The 19,943-nt window shown below is 40.5% G+C and overlaps 1 protein-coding gene across 1 annotated transcript in view; it reads left to right on the top strand.

Moving 5' to 3' along the window:
- Positions 1-19,943, top strand: part of PIK3C2B (phosphatidylinositol-4-phosphate 3-kinase catalytic subunit type 2 beta) — a 117,534-nt gene that overhangs the window by 51,280 nt on the left and 46,311 nt on the right. The window contains exons 6-11 of the mRNA XM_054979281.1: positions 5,199-5,310; positions 6,868-6,947; positions 7,190-7,253; positions 15,597-15,743; positions 16,786-16,819; positions 18,080-18,275. Coding sequence (XP_054835256.1) covers positions 5,199-5,310; positions 6,868-6,947; positions 7,190-7,253; positions 15,597-15,743; positions 16,786-16,819; positions 18,080-18,275 — 633 coding nt within the window. The remainder of the gene's footprint in view (positions 1-5,198; positions 5,311-6,867; positions 6,948-7,189; positions 7,254-15,596; positions 15,744-16,785; positions 16,820-18,079; positions 18,276-19,943) is intronic.

Raw genomic sequence — 19,943 nt, 5'->3', positions numbered from 1 at the left:
TGCTTTGAAATGGCAATGGCCACCATGAGTCAGAGTGGTGGACATTACCATGTGTAGTTTGGCCTTAAGTTGGCAGGCTACTAGAGCACAAGAGGAGAAAATCTAGTGAATATAACCAAGCACAGATGAAGCACATTTTTGTGCCTTCTCTGAAGTGAAGTGTGGTTAGTTCTTTGTCACCATTGCGCTTGCACAATGCTGTGCAGCAGAGATTTTCCGTGTTGTGAAGGGTTTGTGCTTCATCTGGCCTTGAGGATCCCATTATGGCTTGTTCTGTAATTTGCATAGGTAGGTTTGTAAGACATCTTGCAGACAAAATCACTTGCATCCATTATGAATGGGAGATCAGTTTTTCTGTGTTTCCATAATGAAATAGTTGAATCACATTTACTGGGATAAGTTCCAGTTGTTGCAGTCTGAGGATGTGAGCAAGTTGATGAGAGGCATGTGAGATGGCACTATGATTCTTGTCTTTGCCTTTGGCTTTTAACAGCAGACTGGAAGAAGACTGCTGCTGAGCCATGTCCCTATAATTAATGCTTCTTTGAAGGAAGGGGAAATTCCTGCTGCCTTGAAGGAGGCAGTGGTATGGCTCCTCCTGAAGAAGCCTTCTTTGGATTCAGAGGATGTATGTCACTATCAGCAACTAGCAAATATCCTCTTGGACAAAGAGCTCAAGCCACATAGTGACTGTTAAACTCCAATCTTAGTTGAATGAGACCCATTTTCTGGACCTATTTCCATCTTTGTGCTTGGGCCTGAACTACATGACACAGTTCATAACACGTAAGGTTGGGATTCCCCTGACTGAACTTTGTTGTCAATAATCAGATATCAGGACGGAGCAGGGGGACTTGTTTTTAAGCATCCAGGACCCTGATTCAAGTTGGGACCATAGTTAGGGTGGTGGCCTTAGACTTACCCCAATACAGCTTTCCCAACTCAAAATGGCCTTGAGGGGCATTATTTATCCTGTTGGTAGGCTGTGCATGTACTGATGACCTATATGCTCATCTGTACATGGGAAAAATACTAAGATTTGGGAAACCAGAGTTCACCAAGACTGTGGAGGCTCCTTGGCTTTTCTTCATGTATACAAGCAATACTGAGATACAGAAACTGCAGTTTGGATAATGAATTCTGGCTCCTATTGAAAAACCTTTTGTTCTTCCATAAATGTCATGCAGGGGGCAAAATGCAATCTGTGTAAGTTCTAGATGGGTAAAGAAGGCAGCCATTCCTGACTTGCACTTTTTTGATCTCTTTAGAATACCTGGAAGGCTGAGATTTGGGGAATGGAGAGAGGTTAGTTGGTGCAGGGAGGATCATTTCCTGTCTTTTGTCTCCTGTGAAATACTGCCTCTCCCTTTGAAACTAAGCTTTGCAGCATAAAGACTATATACTATTTCATAAAGACTATATACTATTTCATTTCTTTTGAAGGCTTAACATGATAAACCTGTGCCCTGTACATGTTACCTTTAATACAAATTGAATGATGAATGCCCGAGTCCTGTAAAGCACACACACACACACACACACATACACACACACCAGCTCTTCTCTACCCACATTGTACATCCCCTTCTTGGCAACACCCCAAGTACTAAATGTAGAAATCAGAAGTGCTCCTTGCTGTACCTTCATATAGATGAAAACTGCACTGATGAGCTGGTGTGCAAATGTTTCCCTACATCTCAACAATGTTGTTTGGGAAACATTAGGAAACAAACTTCATTTTTTCTTGGCTTAATCCTTTCACCAAGGAAGAGTGCCCAAACCCCTTGTAGGGTCAGACAAGCAGGAGAGCTGCTATTTGTTCTACTGGGGACAAATACAGATACCAACATGCCCTGTATGAACTGGTGGAGGCACAAGTCCCTTTTATGCATCATGTCCATCGGGCACCATTGAAACCAAAAGGCAATATGTAGCAGAAAAAAGAACAACACATGCTTCCTATATTTTCTTAGAACAAATTTTCCAGTTATCCTATTGTTCCTGCAAACTGCAATTTGTAAAATAAGCAGAGGAGTGCAAGTATCATTATGAGATCATTTGATCTGGAGAGACCCTGTAACCTGTTCGGTTGTGGCATAAGGAGTATGTGGTATCAAAGGCAAGGCATTGTTCTGAATGTAATCTTCTAACTGCTGGGCCATCCTTCCAGACAGCTTCCTCCAGGAAAACTTTGCTGCAGTTTTGGCTTGATGCATTGCAACAATTTTGTAGCATCTCTTGCTGAGTCAGCAGCTAGCTAGCAAATTGCCTTTAGTCTCAAGCCACATGTGCTTTAGTTTACACCGTTTTAAGTGTGCTGATATAAGTCTAACTAACAAAGGGAAAGAGCCCTGCTTTTTTAATGTGCACATACTAAGAAGTGTAGCATATTGGAAAAATTCTGTAGTAATTCTTGGTGGTGGTCTGGGCAGTACCTCATGAACAGATAATGATTTCTGTGCATAATGATTTCTTCATGAGAGTATTTATTTTCTGTTGTGGGGGAGCAATATTATTTGAGCTCTACAATTTCATTTTCAGTTTTAAAGGATGGCTTTCCATATGTTGGAAATCACAAGAAAATCAATTATTTTTCTGTGCCAGCTTTTATTTAAAGATTTTTGCAAGCCAGCTGACATGAAATCGCAGGACTCCTGTACCCTTCTAAATTGACTTAACTGCCACAGTCTGCAATCCTGTAGTGATGATTTAATCTTACAGACTTCAATAGGTCTTAACTAAGTTGCCATTCTGCAAAGATGGTGGGCATGGTTTTCTCATTCTCCTACAATATCAGTTTCCTTTAGCTGGGTACCCTTTTGTAGAGTTGACTTAATAATAGTCAAAATTTCGCATTGCAGGCAAAATTAAATGCATTGTATAATTGTATGCATTTGACATTGACACAATTTTTTCCACTATCCATTCCTATTGTTGATACACACCAAATATTTACCTAGTACTGGCAGTGCAATTCACACAGCCAAGAGATCAACAAAAATTCCCCTTGTTCTGTTAACTCTTGGACTTGTGTATCCTGCTGAGTTGTTCCCTGTGTGTCCTTCAGGACATCAGGCAGCAGATGAAGTGCAGACCTCATGAAACATAGATGCTTCCCCCAAATGGTGTTCAGAATACTAAACTCAAGTAATTCAGGTTATAGTGTTGAGAGCAGAGGGGACAAAAATTCAACTTTCCACACATGCCTCTCTTACAGGATGAAGAACTCTTAGTGACTTATTCCCAGATTGGTATAGAAGCTCCTTTTCTTAATGTAACATGCATGCCGATTTTCAATGTGTGTGTTCCTCTCATGGTACAATAAAGGAGTGTTGGGAAGAGAAAAGGAATTTGATGAGGAAGGGACTAGATATTAAAGTGCAAACTTACAGGTAGCTCATGTACATTTCTAGAGTGGGACAAACTGTGGCTTCCTGGGGCTGTTTCAGGGGAAGAAACCAGTGTGAGAGGAGAGGCTTAAGCCTTCTCTTCTCACACAAAGTGGTCCCAGTTTGAATCAGGCCCCATATGTCTAGGAATTAAGTTGTAACACAGAGTTCCCAGCACACATCTGGTCGACAGGACATGGGGCGGATTTGTAAGTAACATAGTGTGTAATTAAGCCCTCAGTGTCTCCATTTTTACCTTTTTGGGAGCTGAGCTGGTTGGAGCAGTTTTGCTGTACAACTACAACAAGCATAGCAGCTCCCATCTTTTGGAGTGATGAAATGGCTGGGGCCAAAGGAGGGCTGTAGATCTGTACTGGGGCAGCAGAATGGCTGGACTCTCAATTGCATCAATAATGCTCTGTCATTGGCCAAACATCCTGTCAGCCCAGTGGATGGGCTGGCCCTGAATGATTTATTTATGTGTTGACTTAATTGTAGTCAGCTGGATTTCTAGTAGGAGCAGGAAAGCATGTTGAAATCCAATAAAATACCTCTTCAAATAGTAAAATAATAATCAAGATTAAATGTTGTTAAATTACCCCGTGCCTTCTGAACCCCAGCCATTACAAATCAGCCTTCATAAAAATGACTTGCAGCACTTCCTGAAAATGAATGCTAGGTCTTTCTAGTGAGCGTGCACAGTTGGCATTTCTGGCTGGTCTTGTTATCTCCTTTTTCCAGACTTTAAGGGTTTCTTTCCCTCTGAGTTCCTTTCTTCCCTTTGAAAACAGAGCACCCTCTGCCTCCTGGCTCTGCAAATTGCTTGCTTGTGTGATGGCAGCTGTGGTGGTCCAAGCCCGGATATAGGCTCTGCTGAGATAAGAACTGACCTTTCCTCTTGGACTGGCAGGTGAAAAGGCCAGACTTCCTGTTACGGCTGCCCTTCACAGTTGCACCTCCTTTTATCATGAACACAATCAGTGTTTGAGTTCAGCATGTACAGTATAGTCCAGGTTTCAGTATGCATGCACATAATACTTTAGGAAGCTGCATTGGCAGGACATGAGCTAATGAGGGGCTGCAGTCCAGCTTGAGGCAAGCAGGCCCTTCAAATTACGATCTGTGAGCCAGTGTGATGTAGTCGTTACAGTGGCAGACTAGGATCTGGAAGACCCAGGTTCGAAGCTTGCTGGGTGACCATGAGCCTTTCTCATGCTCTTAGCCTAACCTATTTCACAGAGTTGTTGAGAGGATAAAATGGAGGAGCAGAGAAGAACAGTGTAAACTGCTTTTGATCTTCCTCTGTGAGAAAGGCAGAGTATGAAGTAAAATAAAAAATAACCTTCCAGAACACTTTTTCACTTCAGTCACTTTTTTGTTGTTGCAATTCTTTGAAAATTAAGAGTGCTTTCTATAAAGATTGTCTGTATTCCCTGCCAGACTCTCTCTTTGATCTATGCAGTCTGCCTTTCTTCCATTCTTTGCTGTTTCTGTTGTGATTTCTTAACTAAATATGGCATTATTAATGGGTAAAAAAAAGCACATTCCTTTAACTCTGGTCATGAAATGAAATTTGCCAACTGCTGTTTCTTTGGGAGAAAAAAATGAAATGTATAATAGTGACACAACTGACCCAATATCTTCAAGACAAAGTAATCAGATGTGAGGTATTCCTCATGTCTTGTACTATATACAGGATTCTAGAGGGTAGTGGTAAACAGTGAATTCAAAGACTTCTCCTGCCTGCAGGAGTCTCTGTACAAATGAGGAAAGGGAGCCATTTTTAAAAACTTGTTTGCATCCTTTCAGCAAACATCCACTGGGAAGCCATGAATACATCCAACACTGCAGGAAGTTTGACACTGACATCCGCCTGCAGCTGCTGAAGAGGAAGGCTGTGCGCAGTGACTTGGCTCGGACAGTGAGTACCTGCTTTGCCAGTGAGCACAAGAGACTGAATGCTCAGGGGACGGAGGCAGTGCCTACCAGCTGCTTGTGCTCCTGTTGTTCCTAGTTCTGATGAAATACCTACTCCAGCTGAGAGTATGGTGACATAAAGGGTGGGAGAAGTGCTAGTCTCTTGGTGATGGGGGTAAGAACTTAGGCTGTAACTCCTAATCAGATTGTGCTGTTTGCCTTATTAAAGAGAAAGGATTGCAGCCTTAACAATATATCCGCTATTTGGTTACCTGCAACTGTATTTGGTGTTTGCATTTCCCATCTCCAGTGCAGTGGCACTAGCAGCTATTGCGTGACATGCTCCATAGCACCATTTCAGCATCACTGCCTGCCTTTAATTATTGATTTTATCTACAGAAGGAAAAGTCAAGGTGGCTAACAACTACAGGCCAAAAAGGGGTCCTTGCTGTGTCTCCACTTGCAGTATGGCTAATCACTGAAGTACTCTTGGGGCGGAGGGGCCTGGTGACTGCTGGCCAGGCAGGCTGATGGAAGGAGCTTTGTTCTCTCTCCTCTCCTTATCTGGAATGGCTGGCCATTGATAGATTGAGTCCATGGCAAGAATTGTGAACATTACTCATGTATCTAATGCCTCCTATAGTCTAGAATCCAATTAATAATACATACAGGAGGGAATACCTTTGTTGCAGCTCCGGGCTGGTGGAAGGCTACACCAATATTAGGACTGAGGGGCCTATAGAGTGGCCCTTGCAATGTGGTGTAAAAAGTCATTCATGGAACTGATCCATATACAAATCCACCTTGGCAAGGCATAATTGGAAGCCTCCCTGCGCTGCAGTTTTTGCAAAGTGGATGAAGCTTTAGGCTGGTGCAAGAAAGTAAGGGGACAGCAGTAGGTGCTGAAGTTGGATCCTGTGCCTTAGTGCCTCTATACAGCAGATTGTAGGATCAGGTTCTAAATGGTCAAAGAGCTTACCACAGAGAGCAGAGCTGCAGGTCTTTTGACTCTACTCATTTCACTGGTTTGTGCATGGTTCGGAAGTTACATTTTCCTGGAATATGATTGCTCTTGCATGTAATCCTCATGCCTGGGTTGCCATGGAAATGTTCACCTTTATATGTAAATAGCTTCCTTACTAACCCATAGTGGATCTGACAATCTATAATACATAGTTCGAAAGTGATTCATGCATACAATACTTTCATACTTGACAGAATCACTTACAGGGGAAAAATAGTATCTGGAGTAGTCTTCAACATGGATCTGGAAGATCTTTCAGACTTCTAGTGGAACTTTTTTCAAAGGGGGAGAGGTAGAGAGGAATTCAGTGCCCATCCCCAACTCATATTAATAGGATCTGTACATGCAGATGCCATAAATTCCAGTCACACACATTAGAAAATGTCAGTGTTCAAGTAAATACATAAGGATGCCTTATACTGAGTCAGACTGTTGGTCTATCAAAAGTCAGTATTGTCTACTCACAGGCAGCTTGGCACCAGTCACACTTGGAAGGCCTAACTGAATGCACTTAAATAGCTGCCTTTCTTTATACAGGTGAATGATGATCAGAGTCCTTCCACACTCAACCACTATATTCACCTCCAGGAGAGGCCAATCAAGCAGACCATCAGCAGGTAAAGATGAGAGAGGAACTAAAAAAGATGCACCTGGCAACTTGCATGCAGCAGGCAAGCTTAGAGCTAGTGAATGAAGGCTAACATAGCAGATCCAGGATTGGTTTAGGCCAGCCACATTGCTTTCATTCAAGCTGTCTGATAAAAACTCCAGACTGTAGCAGAGACCTTCCATATGCCAGAGGCATGGCATCCTGTTCCCATATTTTTTTACTGAGCTGTTACGTTTTCCCCCACAACAGGCAAGCTCTGAGTCTTCTTTTTGATACCTTCCATAATGAGGTGGACGCATTCCTCGCAGCTGAGGTAAGAGGACAGTTTGGGGATTAATGCTGTAGTAGATATGACAAGATGGCAAAGTACTGAAGAGGCACTTCTTAATGTACAATATCTACATTAGCATAGGATTAGCATACACTCAGCATAGGACTGTGAGGTGTACATGTGCATGTCTTTGTGCTGATATGTTCTCTGGACCACAGATCCCAAATTTGCCATGATAGTCTCCCTTACCAGCAATAAGTTAAGAAGCTTTACAGTTGACAGTTACTCTGCCTGCTCCCTTTACTAAAAAAAAATCCTTGATATTACAGGGCAGTACAACACCTTTGTGAGTGCTTCTGATGATGCTTTCAATAATACAGTAAATGAAACAGTAAAGTTAACATACATTACATTTCTTTGTGACAAATGTCAGAATTATTTTTTTCCCCTATTACATTTTTTTCTTCGGGCCTTTCCTAAATCAACTTATTGCTCACACACACACGATTTTTTTTTTGCTTCCTACTTGAAGCTGATGAGAGGTTTATGCTGCTTTGCTAGGGTTGGGCCTACCTATAAAACAAGAAATGACTTGAACTCTACTTGAACCTTTCCCTTCCCCACCTTATCTGACAGTGAACTGCTTGCCTGCTTCTCTTCTTCCTCATTCCAGTCTTGAATCCTTCATGAGTGTCTGATTTCCCAACATTAGATGAGCCATGAGTATGTTTGGGACTGCAGCCAAGAGGCTGAGCTACATAGCAACATCAGCTATCGCTCAGTGCAGAAAACAAACTGTGTGTAGTGAAGTGATCCCCAGGTTCTATTCTTGGCATCGTCATCAGTTATGTTGCTTATCCATTCGTTTTTGCAGTTTCCCTTGTGATAAGTACAATAAAAAACATATTTTTGCCTGCCTTTTTGAAGGTTAAATTTGTATTGACTGTAGATGCAGAAGTCATTTTTCTATTTGGAAACTTCCAGACTGCTTGACCCTTAATACAGATTGGTATGTGGGTTTCTGGCATGATGAGTGGTTAAGCAAAGGAGAAAGTAAGTTAGACAAGAGACTTCTGTTGCCTGATAAACTAGTTGTAAGGTTTCCCTTTGGCTTGAAGTTGAGTTATCTCATCAGCACTGAAAGTAAGCTTTCATACTGTTGTGAATGGTTCTTTCCTATAGGCAAGTGGCATACCTGGGAGTGAAAGAACTAGAACCTATGGCGAAAGGTATGACAAAAGGAATGGCGATCATATTTAATACTGAAGTGGCCCCAACTGATGCAGATCCTTGCTTTTGAGAATCAGGACCACTTCAGAACCAAACAGAGCCAAACAGCATAGAAGAATTTTGAATCAAGCAATAACAATACAAGAAATTAATTATGCTATAAAAAACCTCAAGTAGGATAAAGCACCCGGACCAGATGGCTTGACAGCAACGTACTATGAATGTTTTGAAGAAATATTAGCAATACCTTTGCAAAGGGTAATGAATGAAATACAAGAGAGAAAGTATATACCACCTACTGGGCAAGAAGTGAACGTAACTGTAATATGTAAAGATGGGAATGACTCACTATTACTCCAATTGCATAGACTAATTTCATTATTAAATGTGGGTTATAAAATTTTTACAACAATCATGGCCAAGAGATTAAGAAAATGTATTCCAGAATTAATCCATAAAGATCAAACGGGATTCATTCCAAGAAAATATATGAGAGATAGTATCAGATGTTTGTTGAATGCAATTGAATATTCAAGGAGAAAAATGGCATTTATATGCTGAGAAAGCTTTTGACAAAGTATCTTCACTGTTTTAATGAAAATTCCACAAAATATGAATTGTGGAACAGAATTTTTAAACTGGATGAAAAGTATTTATACAAACCAACAAGGTAGAATTTTAATAAATGGCTCTTTAATGGGAAAAATTGAAATAGAAAAAAGAATCAGACAAGGATGTCCAATATCATCATTATTATTTATTTTGGCAATGGAAATGTTGGCTATAAAAATTAGACAAGCTATCAGGATTTTTGGAATAAAAAAAGATAAAGAAGAATATAAAATGAAAAGTTATGCAAAAGATGTCATTATATCTGTATAAAACCAAATATCTCCCTGAAATATATAATGGAACAAATAATTACATTTGGAATTTATTCCAAATATAAATTGAATAAAAAGAAAACAAAAATAATGTTAGTAGCAGCAACCAAAGCAGATGATGAAGAGATAGGAAAAAAATAACAGAATATGCAACTAAAGAAATCAGTAAAATATTTGGGAATGTATATAACAGGACAAAATGATAATCTTTATAAAGACAATTATCAAAGTTTGGGCAAGCATCATGAAGGATTTACAAAGATGAGAAAGACTGAAAATTTTGTGGTCAGGAAGAATCTCTACAGTCAAAATGAATATATTACCGAAATTGACTTTTTTGTTTCAAATGTTACCAATTCATGTAGATGAAAAGATTTTTAAAAATGGCAAAAAGTGGTCAATAATTTTGTATAGGGATGAAAGAAGCCAAGAGTAAGATTTAAAATATTACAGGATGAAAAAAAAAGAGGAGGCTTAGCTGTACAAAATATCAAATTATATCATCAAACAGCACACTTGTCTAGGTGTCACACTGGATTATAAACTCAAATCAAAGGAATGTTAAACTGGAGACAGTTGATATTAAAGAAGGAATATATAACTATTTATGGATTGAGAAATCACTAAAAACAATTAAAAAACAAGATGGTAATCATATCTTGAGAGATGGTCTGTTAGAAATATGGTTTCAATGCAGAAATAGAATAAGTCCGCCAACCTCACCACTGATATTCCCAGTAGACATCTATTGTGATAATAGTACAAGAAAAAATTTAACCATATTACCTATGATGAATATATGATGGACAAACAAGGAACATTAAAATCCTGGCAAGTGGTTAAAGAAGGAAAAATATTTCATGGTTGTGTTATCATCAAATGGTATCTAAATTGAAAGAACAAACAGCTGAAGAAGGGAGCGACTAAGAAAGAAAACTACCTTTGATCAAATAATCACCAGAAATTTAAGACACTTATTAGGAAAAAATTATAAAATGCTATTGCAATATGACACTGAAACAGAACAAGTAAAAAACCGTATGATAAAATGAAGGCAAAATTTTGAAAAAAACATGTGTGAGTCAGTAGGGAAATTTATGGACAAAAGAAATTAAGTTTACTGAATGTCAAATATTAAGGGAGATAACTGTTTATAAAAATGTTTTAAGATGATATATTATCCCTAACGATATAGCAAAAAAACAAATAGAGACTATGATGAGAAGTGTTGGAAATGTCAGAATACAGACACAACATATTATCACATATGGTGGACATGCAAAGAAGCAAGGAAATATTGGATAGAGATACATGAAGAAATGCAAAAGATATTAAAAATTAAGTTCCCAATGGATCCGAAAAATATGTTATTAAATATTTTACCAAGTAAGATTACAAAAATACACAGTGAACTATTTAAGTATATAGTGACAGCAGCAAGAGTAATATTTGCTGGAAAATGGTAAAATGCCCAGTCCTGAATGAATGGAAAAATAAATTAAATGAACATGTGACAATGGCAAAATTAACCTCTTTTATACATAACAGATTAACTTCAGAATTTCAAGATAAATTGAAAGTTTTTAAAAATTATATAGCTGAAGATCAAGAACAAAATTAAATTAATACAGAGAATGATAGAAGGAAAGAATTAGGCAATACGTGCTTAGAACAACGTTATTTGTTGATAAAAATGTTATTAGATATGAAGACAGATGGTAAAGATAGAATAAAGATATTTAAACCTAAGTGAAATACTAAACATAAGTTCCATATAAATGTATCTTATTTTAAGTTTATATGATTATAGTTTATATTTTATGATTGCATGCTTGTATGAGCCGAACAGCTATTTCTGCTAACTTGGGACACCTGCAGAAAATGTTTTGGCACTTTAAAAGGCATGGGAGAGGAACAATATCTGTTGCTGCTGGCATGTTGCAAGTCCACGGTGGATCAGGGCCTTGCACTAATTTTAAAATAGCAAAAATCTGCTGTAAAATGACATCACCAAACGAAACAGCATCAGGGGATCAGCAGATGGAGCCAAATTCAGAGAGCTTGGACCGGGCTTTGCATCACCCCTACTTCGTCACCACAAAGCATGCCCTAGATATGGATACCTGAACATAAGGAAGATGGGGAGGAGGGAAGCATGAAGACAACTGCTGAGGCAGTGCTAGGGAAAAGAAAAAAGGGGTGGAGGTGAGAGTGGGAAAGATACAAGGCATGGGGGGGGGTTCATGGAGGAAACAGAATGAGTTGGGGAGAGGGCGCTGATGGAGTGAGGGCAGAGATCCCAATGTGGCTTCCTAAAATCCCCCCTTGGGATTTTTGGGGGGGTGAGGGGGTGGGCACTTGTATTTCTTAATAATTGTGTAGGTTTTATCTCAGTGGGTCTTAAGAAGTAGCTCTCCAAGCACCTATAAGGAGGAAAGGATCTCTCTCTAGAAATCTGATGAGAGGTAGCAAATCTGCTGCCCTGTAGGAGTACCTCTTTGCTTCCACCTGTGCTCTGTTTGTACATTTGGAAATAAATATACAGAAACGCTAAGTGTCCAGTACACTATCCTCCAAAGGTGACCAACCCAGGTAAATGCTTCCCCTGGAACTTCTTGCCACTCTAGAAGTGGGGGTGCACCATAATAATAGGTACAGATAGAATTTAAATCTTTCTAATCCCCTCCTTAATTCCTTTTTTATTCTTCTGTATATGCAAGGCACATAGAAGCATATTAGGTGTTGTGTTGCCCTACTATATGAAGAATTATATACCCGAAGTAGGTCATAATAATGCCCTCTAGAGTATTTCAGTAAAACTGAAAACTCTAATACTGTTGTTCATCCTCTCTCTAATATAATATAATCAAGCTCTCTCAAGTCATATGTAGACTTCTTTAAATCTCAGATTTAAATCTGTTCTTTAAATCTCAGATTTAAAGAACAGATTGCTAGATTTCATGATTGTCAAGCAGAAAAAAGCTTTAGTAGATGGGTCGACTTAATTCCAGGATATCAGAAACTATCTGGTGTGTGTTTGTGATTACATTGGCCAAACAACGTTCTACATCACTTCCCATGGACCAAGGTCTCCCCCCCTTTTCCACAAACCTGCATTCCCTGGTATTCTATGTATCTTTTATAGGGTGTTGCCCTAGTTGCTTAATGGAATCTTATTTCTTCAAGTGTTGTACAATTAGAAAACTGTAGGTCCAGTTTTCTCCAATTTCTGTGTTTACTGACATCTTCTCCTGTCTTTCATGCTTACTGTTGGATGGATTTTGTAGGTCTAAAACAGTTTTGTGTTATTCTAGAGATTAACATATGACATAATCTTTCATGGGTCAAAGTCTCCAAAAACTTAGTAGCAATACATATATTTGCCTTTGATTGCCGTTTTGTTTTTAATGTAGCAATCTATCTGTCTGGAAAATGTAGTGTTTGTAAGCCTTTTAGTGGCAATTCCATCTGCATATTCTGAGGCATCCAGTCTGGAATTACTTTGGTTGAAGGTGCTGGCAATGTCAAATAGCTTCCTAGGTTCTAGAAAGCTTAGTGTTGGTATGATGTTCCCTTGTCCTTATACAACAGAAATGGCACCACATGTGCTTTTAAAATTCCAAAAATAACTAACTAATTTATTTACTTTAGAGGGGAAAGGTCAGATGAAATCAGGGGTTGAAAATTTCTGAGGTATTTCAACATATATACATGTATCTGGGGTAAAATCAGAACATGCACAGATTTCAGTTCTTGTGTTTTTCACAGATACTTAAAGGCTTCTGTTTTGAAGCTTTGATTCCCTTGTATTTCCCTCAGTACTCTACTATACTTTCTTTTAGTATTCTCTTTCTCTTCTGGAGTTAGGAATGGTAGTACCCACTTTCTTGTACCCCAGTCCCCTTCTTTTCACACACCACTGATTTCCTTCAGTCGTTAACTGAAACTGAAGGTCTCTACACGTAGTACCCAACCAGGGATCTCTTCACTCTCCAGAGTATCTTCCCTTTTTGACTGAGTAGAGAAAATCTCTTCTCCTTAGAAGATCTATTCCCTTTCTTTGGCTCATTTAGGAGTGGGCACCTACTTCCCAAACTTCATTGCTAACTTTTCCCCAATTCTCCTGTCAGTGATAAAATTGCTCTTCATTAGGACTCCATCCCCCAGCTCTTCACATTGGATTCCTCTCTGCTAGGACTGAAAAAAGACCCTTCTCTTTCCAGTTCATGCTACCCAATGATATGCCCTAGAGTAGCCTGTCATTCAAAACTCTGATTCTGTGCAGGATTAACCCTTAACTGTCCTGCAGTTGTGCATGTCCAGCCCTTCCAGGCTTTTAAAAACATGCAATCCGTTACAGTTGGCATTCCAGCAAATAGTAATTTGAGCATTATTGCATGCTTGAAATCAACTGAGAGGCATCTTCAGCTGTCTTGCCTTGTTTTTAAAGGCAAGTCTTAGCCTTGGAGATGATGGCAAGAGTATAACAACAACAACAACAACATTCGATTTATATACTACCCTTCAGGACAACTTAATGCCCACTCAGAGCAGTTTACAAAGTATGCCATTATTATCCCCACAACAAAACACCCTGTGAGGTGGGTGGGACTGAGAGAGCTCCAGAGAACTGTGACTAGCACAAGGTCACCCAGCTGGCTTCAAGTGGAGGAGTGAGGAATCAAACCCGGCTCTCCAGATTAGAGTCCCGCGCTCTTAACCACTACAGCAAACTGGCTGTCAGTTTGGTGTATGCAGATAAAGCTCATGCCCCTTGAGCTCTCACAAACATTGGTGAATGAGCATCATTGGAGAGTGAAGCTTTCAGCAGCTCCAAAATTTGCTGGACTTTGCAAGTTTCCTTTTTCTTCTTTCTTTGGCCAAGCTTACCAGAGATCCTGGGATTTTGCTTTTTGAATAGTCAGGCCAGCTCCTAGCTTGTAAAACAAAGTTTATAACAAGCAAAGGATAAGAAGTGAGCTGGGGAGAAGATCCTAAGCACCAGTGTTCATCCAGCGACAATTGCTGATTGTTGTCAAAAATGATAAGAGGCTGACTTCTGAGAAGTGTTTTGGAGGCATTTTCACACTTGTTCACTTTGGCAGTTGAATATGTGTGAGCTGGCACCGAGATATTTTTGTATGTTTTTCTTCCTGTTTAGGCACAGGAGGGAGAAATGTATAAGATAGAAGAAACGAGAATTTCTCATCTAGTTAGTATACTTAAGACCACTTGGTCTGGAGTACTTCAATGGGGTCACTAACATTACTCCATGAGAAGTATTTTGAGGACTGCAGCCTTAATAAAATGTGTGGGGAGGAGGGGGGAAAGATAATTGTTCCATGATTCCCAGATGCTTAAGCATATTCTGACGGAGCTAAAAGCCTAAGAGGAGACCTGCAGGGATCAGGGCCCATCTAGTAAAGTGTCCTGTTTTCCATGGTGGCCAACCAGAAGTCTTTGATGAAAGGCCCAGAAGCAGAGGCTAAGTCTTCCTCTGGTGGCATTCAGAGGTATACTGCCTTCATGGCTATTTGCTGTGGATAGCCCTATTGTCCATGAATTTGTCTAATCCCCTTTTAGAGCTAAGCTAGAAGCTGTCCTGTGGCAGTGAATTCCACACATGTATTGTGTGAAGAAATAATTAACGTACATGTTGGATTAAACTCGTTGGGTTCTGTTTGACAATTCTCTCTTGCTTGGGCAATTGTCTGTGGGCAGCAAAGTAAATGTGGCAAAAAGAATATAGACAAAGGCAACTCATTTCTTAGTACTGGGCCTCCTTGTTCTACAGTCTGTATCCATTTCCTCCAGACTTGAGAACAAATTGGAGGGAGAGTGATGCTGATACTCTGGGAGCCAGTTTGGTGTAGTGATTAAGAGTGGCAGGACGCTAATCTGCAGAACCGGGTTTGATTCCCCACTCCTCCACTTGAAGCCAGCTGGGTGACCTTGGGTCAGTCACAGCTTCTAGGAGCTCTCTCAGCCCCACCCACCTCACAGGGTGTTTGTTGTGGGGATAATAATGACATACTTGTAAACCGCTCTGAGTCGACATTAAGTTGTCCTGAAGGGTAGTATATAAGTTGAATGTTGTTGTTGTTGTTATCTGAATGTTAGTATCTTGCTTATCCTTATGGTCCTTATGATCTGTTGCTTCCAATTTATCAGTATGCCACATGATGCTCTTAGTAATAGAAAGACATCTTGGCTAAATGGCTTTACCAGCTGCTGTCATGAGACATCGGCCCTTCTTTAATTCCCCATTCAGGGAGACTTCCAGCTGAAGGCCGAGCGGGTGATCCAGTCTGTCATGGCCATTTGCAATGCTCTTGCTGCTGTGGAGTCTCAGGAGATCACAGGTGCCCTGAATCAGCTGCCACCCTGTCCATCTCGCATGCAGCCCAAAATCCAAAAGGTAAGATGGAGGAATGAAAGGGAAGGGGGATTTACTCTCAATGCCAAAATTAAATAGGAGGGAATGAGAACAAAACTTTTTACCTCTGTTACGTTTTTTCCCCAACCATAGGACAAAAAGTGCTACTGTGGCATTGGCATACATAAGCCCTTCTCATGCTACTTTTGCCATCCATATGTGTGTTTTGTTAATGTAGGACAGGCGCGGTGGAAAACACAAAATTACATTTTAGTCAGAGTAGATTTTGCATTCATACTTCTATTGGTTTTGTGCTCCATCCCTAAATGTATATGGGAAGGATACAGAGTTGAGAGTCATTGTCATAGTGATGGCACCGTGCTCCCTATTTCTGGGTGATCTCTCCAGTCAGTTTTGTGTAGATGTTTAAACAGTGTGTGTGTGGAGGGGGACAGAATTGATTGGGTCTTCAGGACCTATTAAGTGGGAAAGGAGGCTTGTCAGTCCAAGTTCGTGCTGAGCCCAGAGAAATGATGCTTGGGCCCTAAATTTAGCCACTACATAGCACTGATCCATGGAATGTAAAACAGCTTGAAGCAGTTTAAAAATCAGTAATTTATACTGCCTTGCCAACGCAGAAATATGGAAAGCCAAATCCTGGGTAAAACAAATCAAGAATAGAAGGACAAAGGAGTAACTGAAATTGGAGCCAAACACATCTTCCCTCCAGTCTTTGTTAAACCCTGTTAAAGCACTTTGCTGAAGTGGGACAGTTATTATTTATGGAAGAATCTACCTATTCCTTACACTCAGTCAGGATTCCTCAAAAAAGGGGACCTTGTTTGAAAAGAATCTGTCCTTTTTCTCCAGACCATATTCTGCTTTTATCAACTGAAACTTCTGCGGATGTAAAAAGCTGGGGAAATGTAACTGCTTCTGTTTTATTCCCTCATTTGGGTGAATTTTAACTCCTGAAAATAGAAGTGTGGCTGGAACATGTTATATAAAGTGGTTGGCTCAGGGACTTGCTTCCATTTCTGATTGTCATGAAAATGTTCTAGTCTGGTTTCTCTTTCCTGAACAGGATCCAAACGTTCTGGTGATGAGGGAAAATAGAGGTAATTTCTCTTCTTTTATTGTTATTACCAAGTTCCTGGAACTCATATTTTTTCCGGCACCCTCCCAAAGGCACATCTAACCCTAAATTATGCATATAGTTATTTACTGAACTATTTTTATTAGTAGTATTAGGTGTATTAATAGCAGCCTTTTAAATGGGAAAAGCCCAGTGGCCAATTTTTTCAGATACATTGGCTCAAAATGATTAAGAGCAGGGTGACACTGGTCACCCAATCGCTGTTCATGACCTCATGGGAGAGAGTCTAGTAATGAAACAGTACCATTGCAGCTTTGAGCTAGGTTGTCCAATTGTCCAAGCTTAATGAAGAAAAAAGAGGAGGATTCATTTTTGGACAGAATATATTTCCCAGTGTATTTTGACATAAACAAGCTGAGGTTTGAGGTGTGCCATTCCAAGGTTAGGTTTTGCTTGTCCTAGAGTTGTAAAGTACACTTTAATCCTTGTTTTCAGTGCAAGCCAGTTAAGATGTGATGGCAAACTATGGTTCGCCACAAGCAAACAAGTAACTAAACAGTGTGTCATGTGTGCAAAGAGGAGGGTGGGCATGCACAAGTCAAAAGCACCATTAGGCTTGTTAATATCATACAGGGCTAAACCATGGTTATATAAAGTAAGCAACTATGGGCAAATGCCTTAATTTGCATCATCTATATAGGATTTACAATCCAGTTTTTCTTGATTTAGACATCTGGTCTTAAGGATGTTTTTTACATGCTGGTTATGGCATTCTGTGGTTTGAACAGTCAAGAGGGATAACTGGAGACACTTGTGACGGGCTTTCAGTTTTAGGGGCCAAGTTTGGCAGGGTTTATCTGTGGTCAGAGGAGTCTTCTATGCATATAAACGATGCAGGAGCATCACTATATGAACTCCGTGTTAATCGCAAAAGCAGCAAACCTGTAGACATCTTAGGGGTGTCTACATATTTGAAGTATTCCCCAGATATGCAGTAAATACCATTTGTAAATTAACAAAGATGAGGGAATTTGACCTAATGAAGACAAAATGTGCTTTAGAAGCATAAAACATTAAGAGCAGCAGAGAATCGGCTAAAGGGGAAAGAGTTGGGTGGTGGTAGTGATGGGGGGGAGGGTATGTAATTAGTTTAGTCAAGTCTCTAAGAGCTTATAGAATCTTAGAGAGGAAGATCTTGGATGTGGGGATTTCCAAACAGTTCACCAATCCTATGATTCCTTTCGAATTTTAAATTGTTCACATTAATTCTTCTCCTGTACAGAGAAAGTTGTGGAAGCTTTGACAGCCTCCATCTTGGATTTGGTGGAGCTCTACTGCAACACATTTAATGCAGACTTCCAGACTGTGATACATGGGAACAGAAAGCATTATCTTAGCCAAGAGGCCCGGCTCCTTACCTGCCCTCTCTCCTTCACAGTCTATGCCACTCATCGCATACCCATCACCTGGGCTGCAAGGTAAGCAGCAACAGCTTTCTCTAGTGATGTTCTCTATAAATATTTGCCTCTTCTTCCCAGCTTTAGCCCTCTCATCAAATTTCAGTGGCACAGCAACATGGGCCTATACTGAGTCAAAGGCTTTGGAGACCTTTCTGTGTACAGCATAGCATACCTGAAATTTTAACCACTTATGTTTATTTGAGTGAGGAAAATGGTGCCTTATTTAAAGGTACATGAGATGTGTGTGTAAAGTACCATCAAGTTGCAGCTGATTTATTACAACCCTGTAGGGTTTTCAAGGCGAGAGACAAACAGAGGTGGTTTCCTGTTGCCTTCCTCTGAAGAACAATCCTGGACTTTCTTGATGGTCTCTCATCCCAGTGCTAACTAGGACTGATCCTGCTTAGCTTCCAAGATCTTATGAGATCAAGCTAGCCTAGAGCATGACCACTTATTATTTGACTTGGGAGCAAAACAAAGAACTGCAGCAACATCTGAATTTTCACAAAAACTTCAGCATCAATGGTACAGAAATAATATACTTTAATGCTGAAGTTCATTTGAGAGTAGACTGCTGCTGGGTTGAAAAGGCAGGTATGAAGTCCTGACCTAACTGTACGAAAAACTAATTTGGTGCACTTATCTCTCAGTAGCTGATCTAGCTAAGCAGCATTCTGCTCCTTTCCCCGCCCACTGTTGTTCAGGTTCCCTGGAATGCAGTAGGAGAGTCCATTAGTCTTGGCACTCCTCCGTCCTGGCTCAGCCCCATAGACAGTGACAGATGGCTGCTTCTCAGCCTGGGCTTATGCCCCTTCAACCAATGACTGTTGGCAGAGGGGAATCACTAATGGATGTAGGAACAATGAGGAGTCTAGGCAGGGTGGGGATATTCTTTTGTCCACAGCCTTTGCTTGTGTGTTTGTGTTTCACTAAAAGCAGGGAGGCAATGTCTGGGAGGTGCCCATTGGTAATCCACATCCCCAGCAGCAGGAGCGTTCAAGGGGGTGGGGGGTGGGGGGTGGGGAGGTGATAGCAACATTAGCCGCCACCCCTCCAGGGACCTCTTGCCTTTGTTCCATCCTTAATGTATTCCAGTGAGTGAGTGATTCTGAACAAAACACTAGCCTGGGAAATCCAGGCCTGGCCTGACCTTTGTTGCCCCTTAGCACTCCCTGCATCACCGCTTGGCACCTGTCACATGGCTGGCCCTTCTGACAGAGCCCCATGTGATGGCATTCTAAGTGGTGTATGTCAGTCCAGCTGGCTGGGAAGGAAGCAGGAAGAACTTCTCTCAAAAGCGAACAGCCTAAGGGAATATCGTACGCTTAATCTGTTGGTATGGGTGAAAATGTGTGGGCAAACTAGCCACTTCCAGTCCCTCCTCTCCCTTTAATCAAGAGTTTGAGCTGGAAATAACTTGATTTCTATTTAAGAGACAAAATTTCAACTATGATTCAGACATAGATTTGATCTAAATGAACATAATCAGGACTAGGAATGATGCTGACCTAAATTCCCAACCCTGCCCTGCAATCTGAGCTTTAAAAAGGACTATATTGGCAAAAGCTTTGTGATTGTGCAAGGCCATGGAATGTCAGGGGTTTCATATAGAAGCAAGGCAACTGCATGTCCTGTATATCTATAGAAATCTGGTGAGTCCCCTCATCCCCCCGCCCCCCCCCCTGC

Source organism: Eublepharis macularius, chromosome 5 (genome assembly GCF_028583425.1).
Source record: "Eublepharis macularius isolate TG4126 chromosome 5, MPM_Emac_v1.0, whole genome shotgun sequence".
Taxonomy (NCBI): Eukaryota; Metazoa; Chordata; class Lepidosauria; order Squamata; family Eublepharidae; genus Eublepharis; species Eublepharis macularius.
This window is presented reverse-complemented; position numbering and strand designations above follow the sequence as displayed.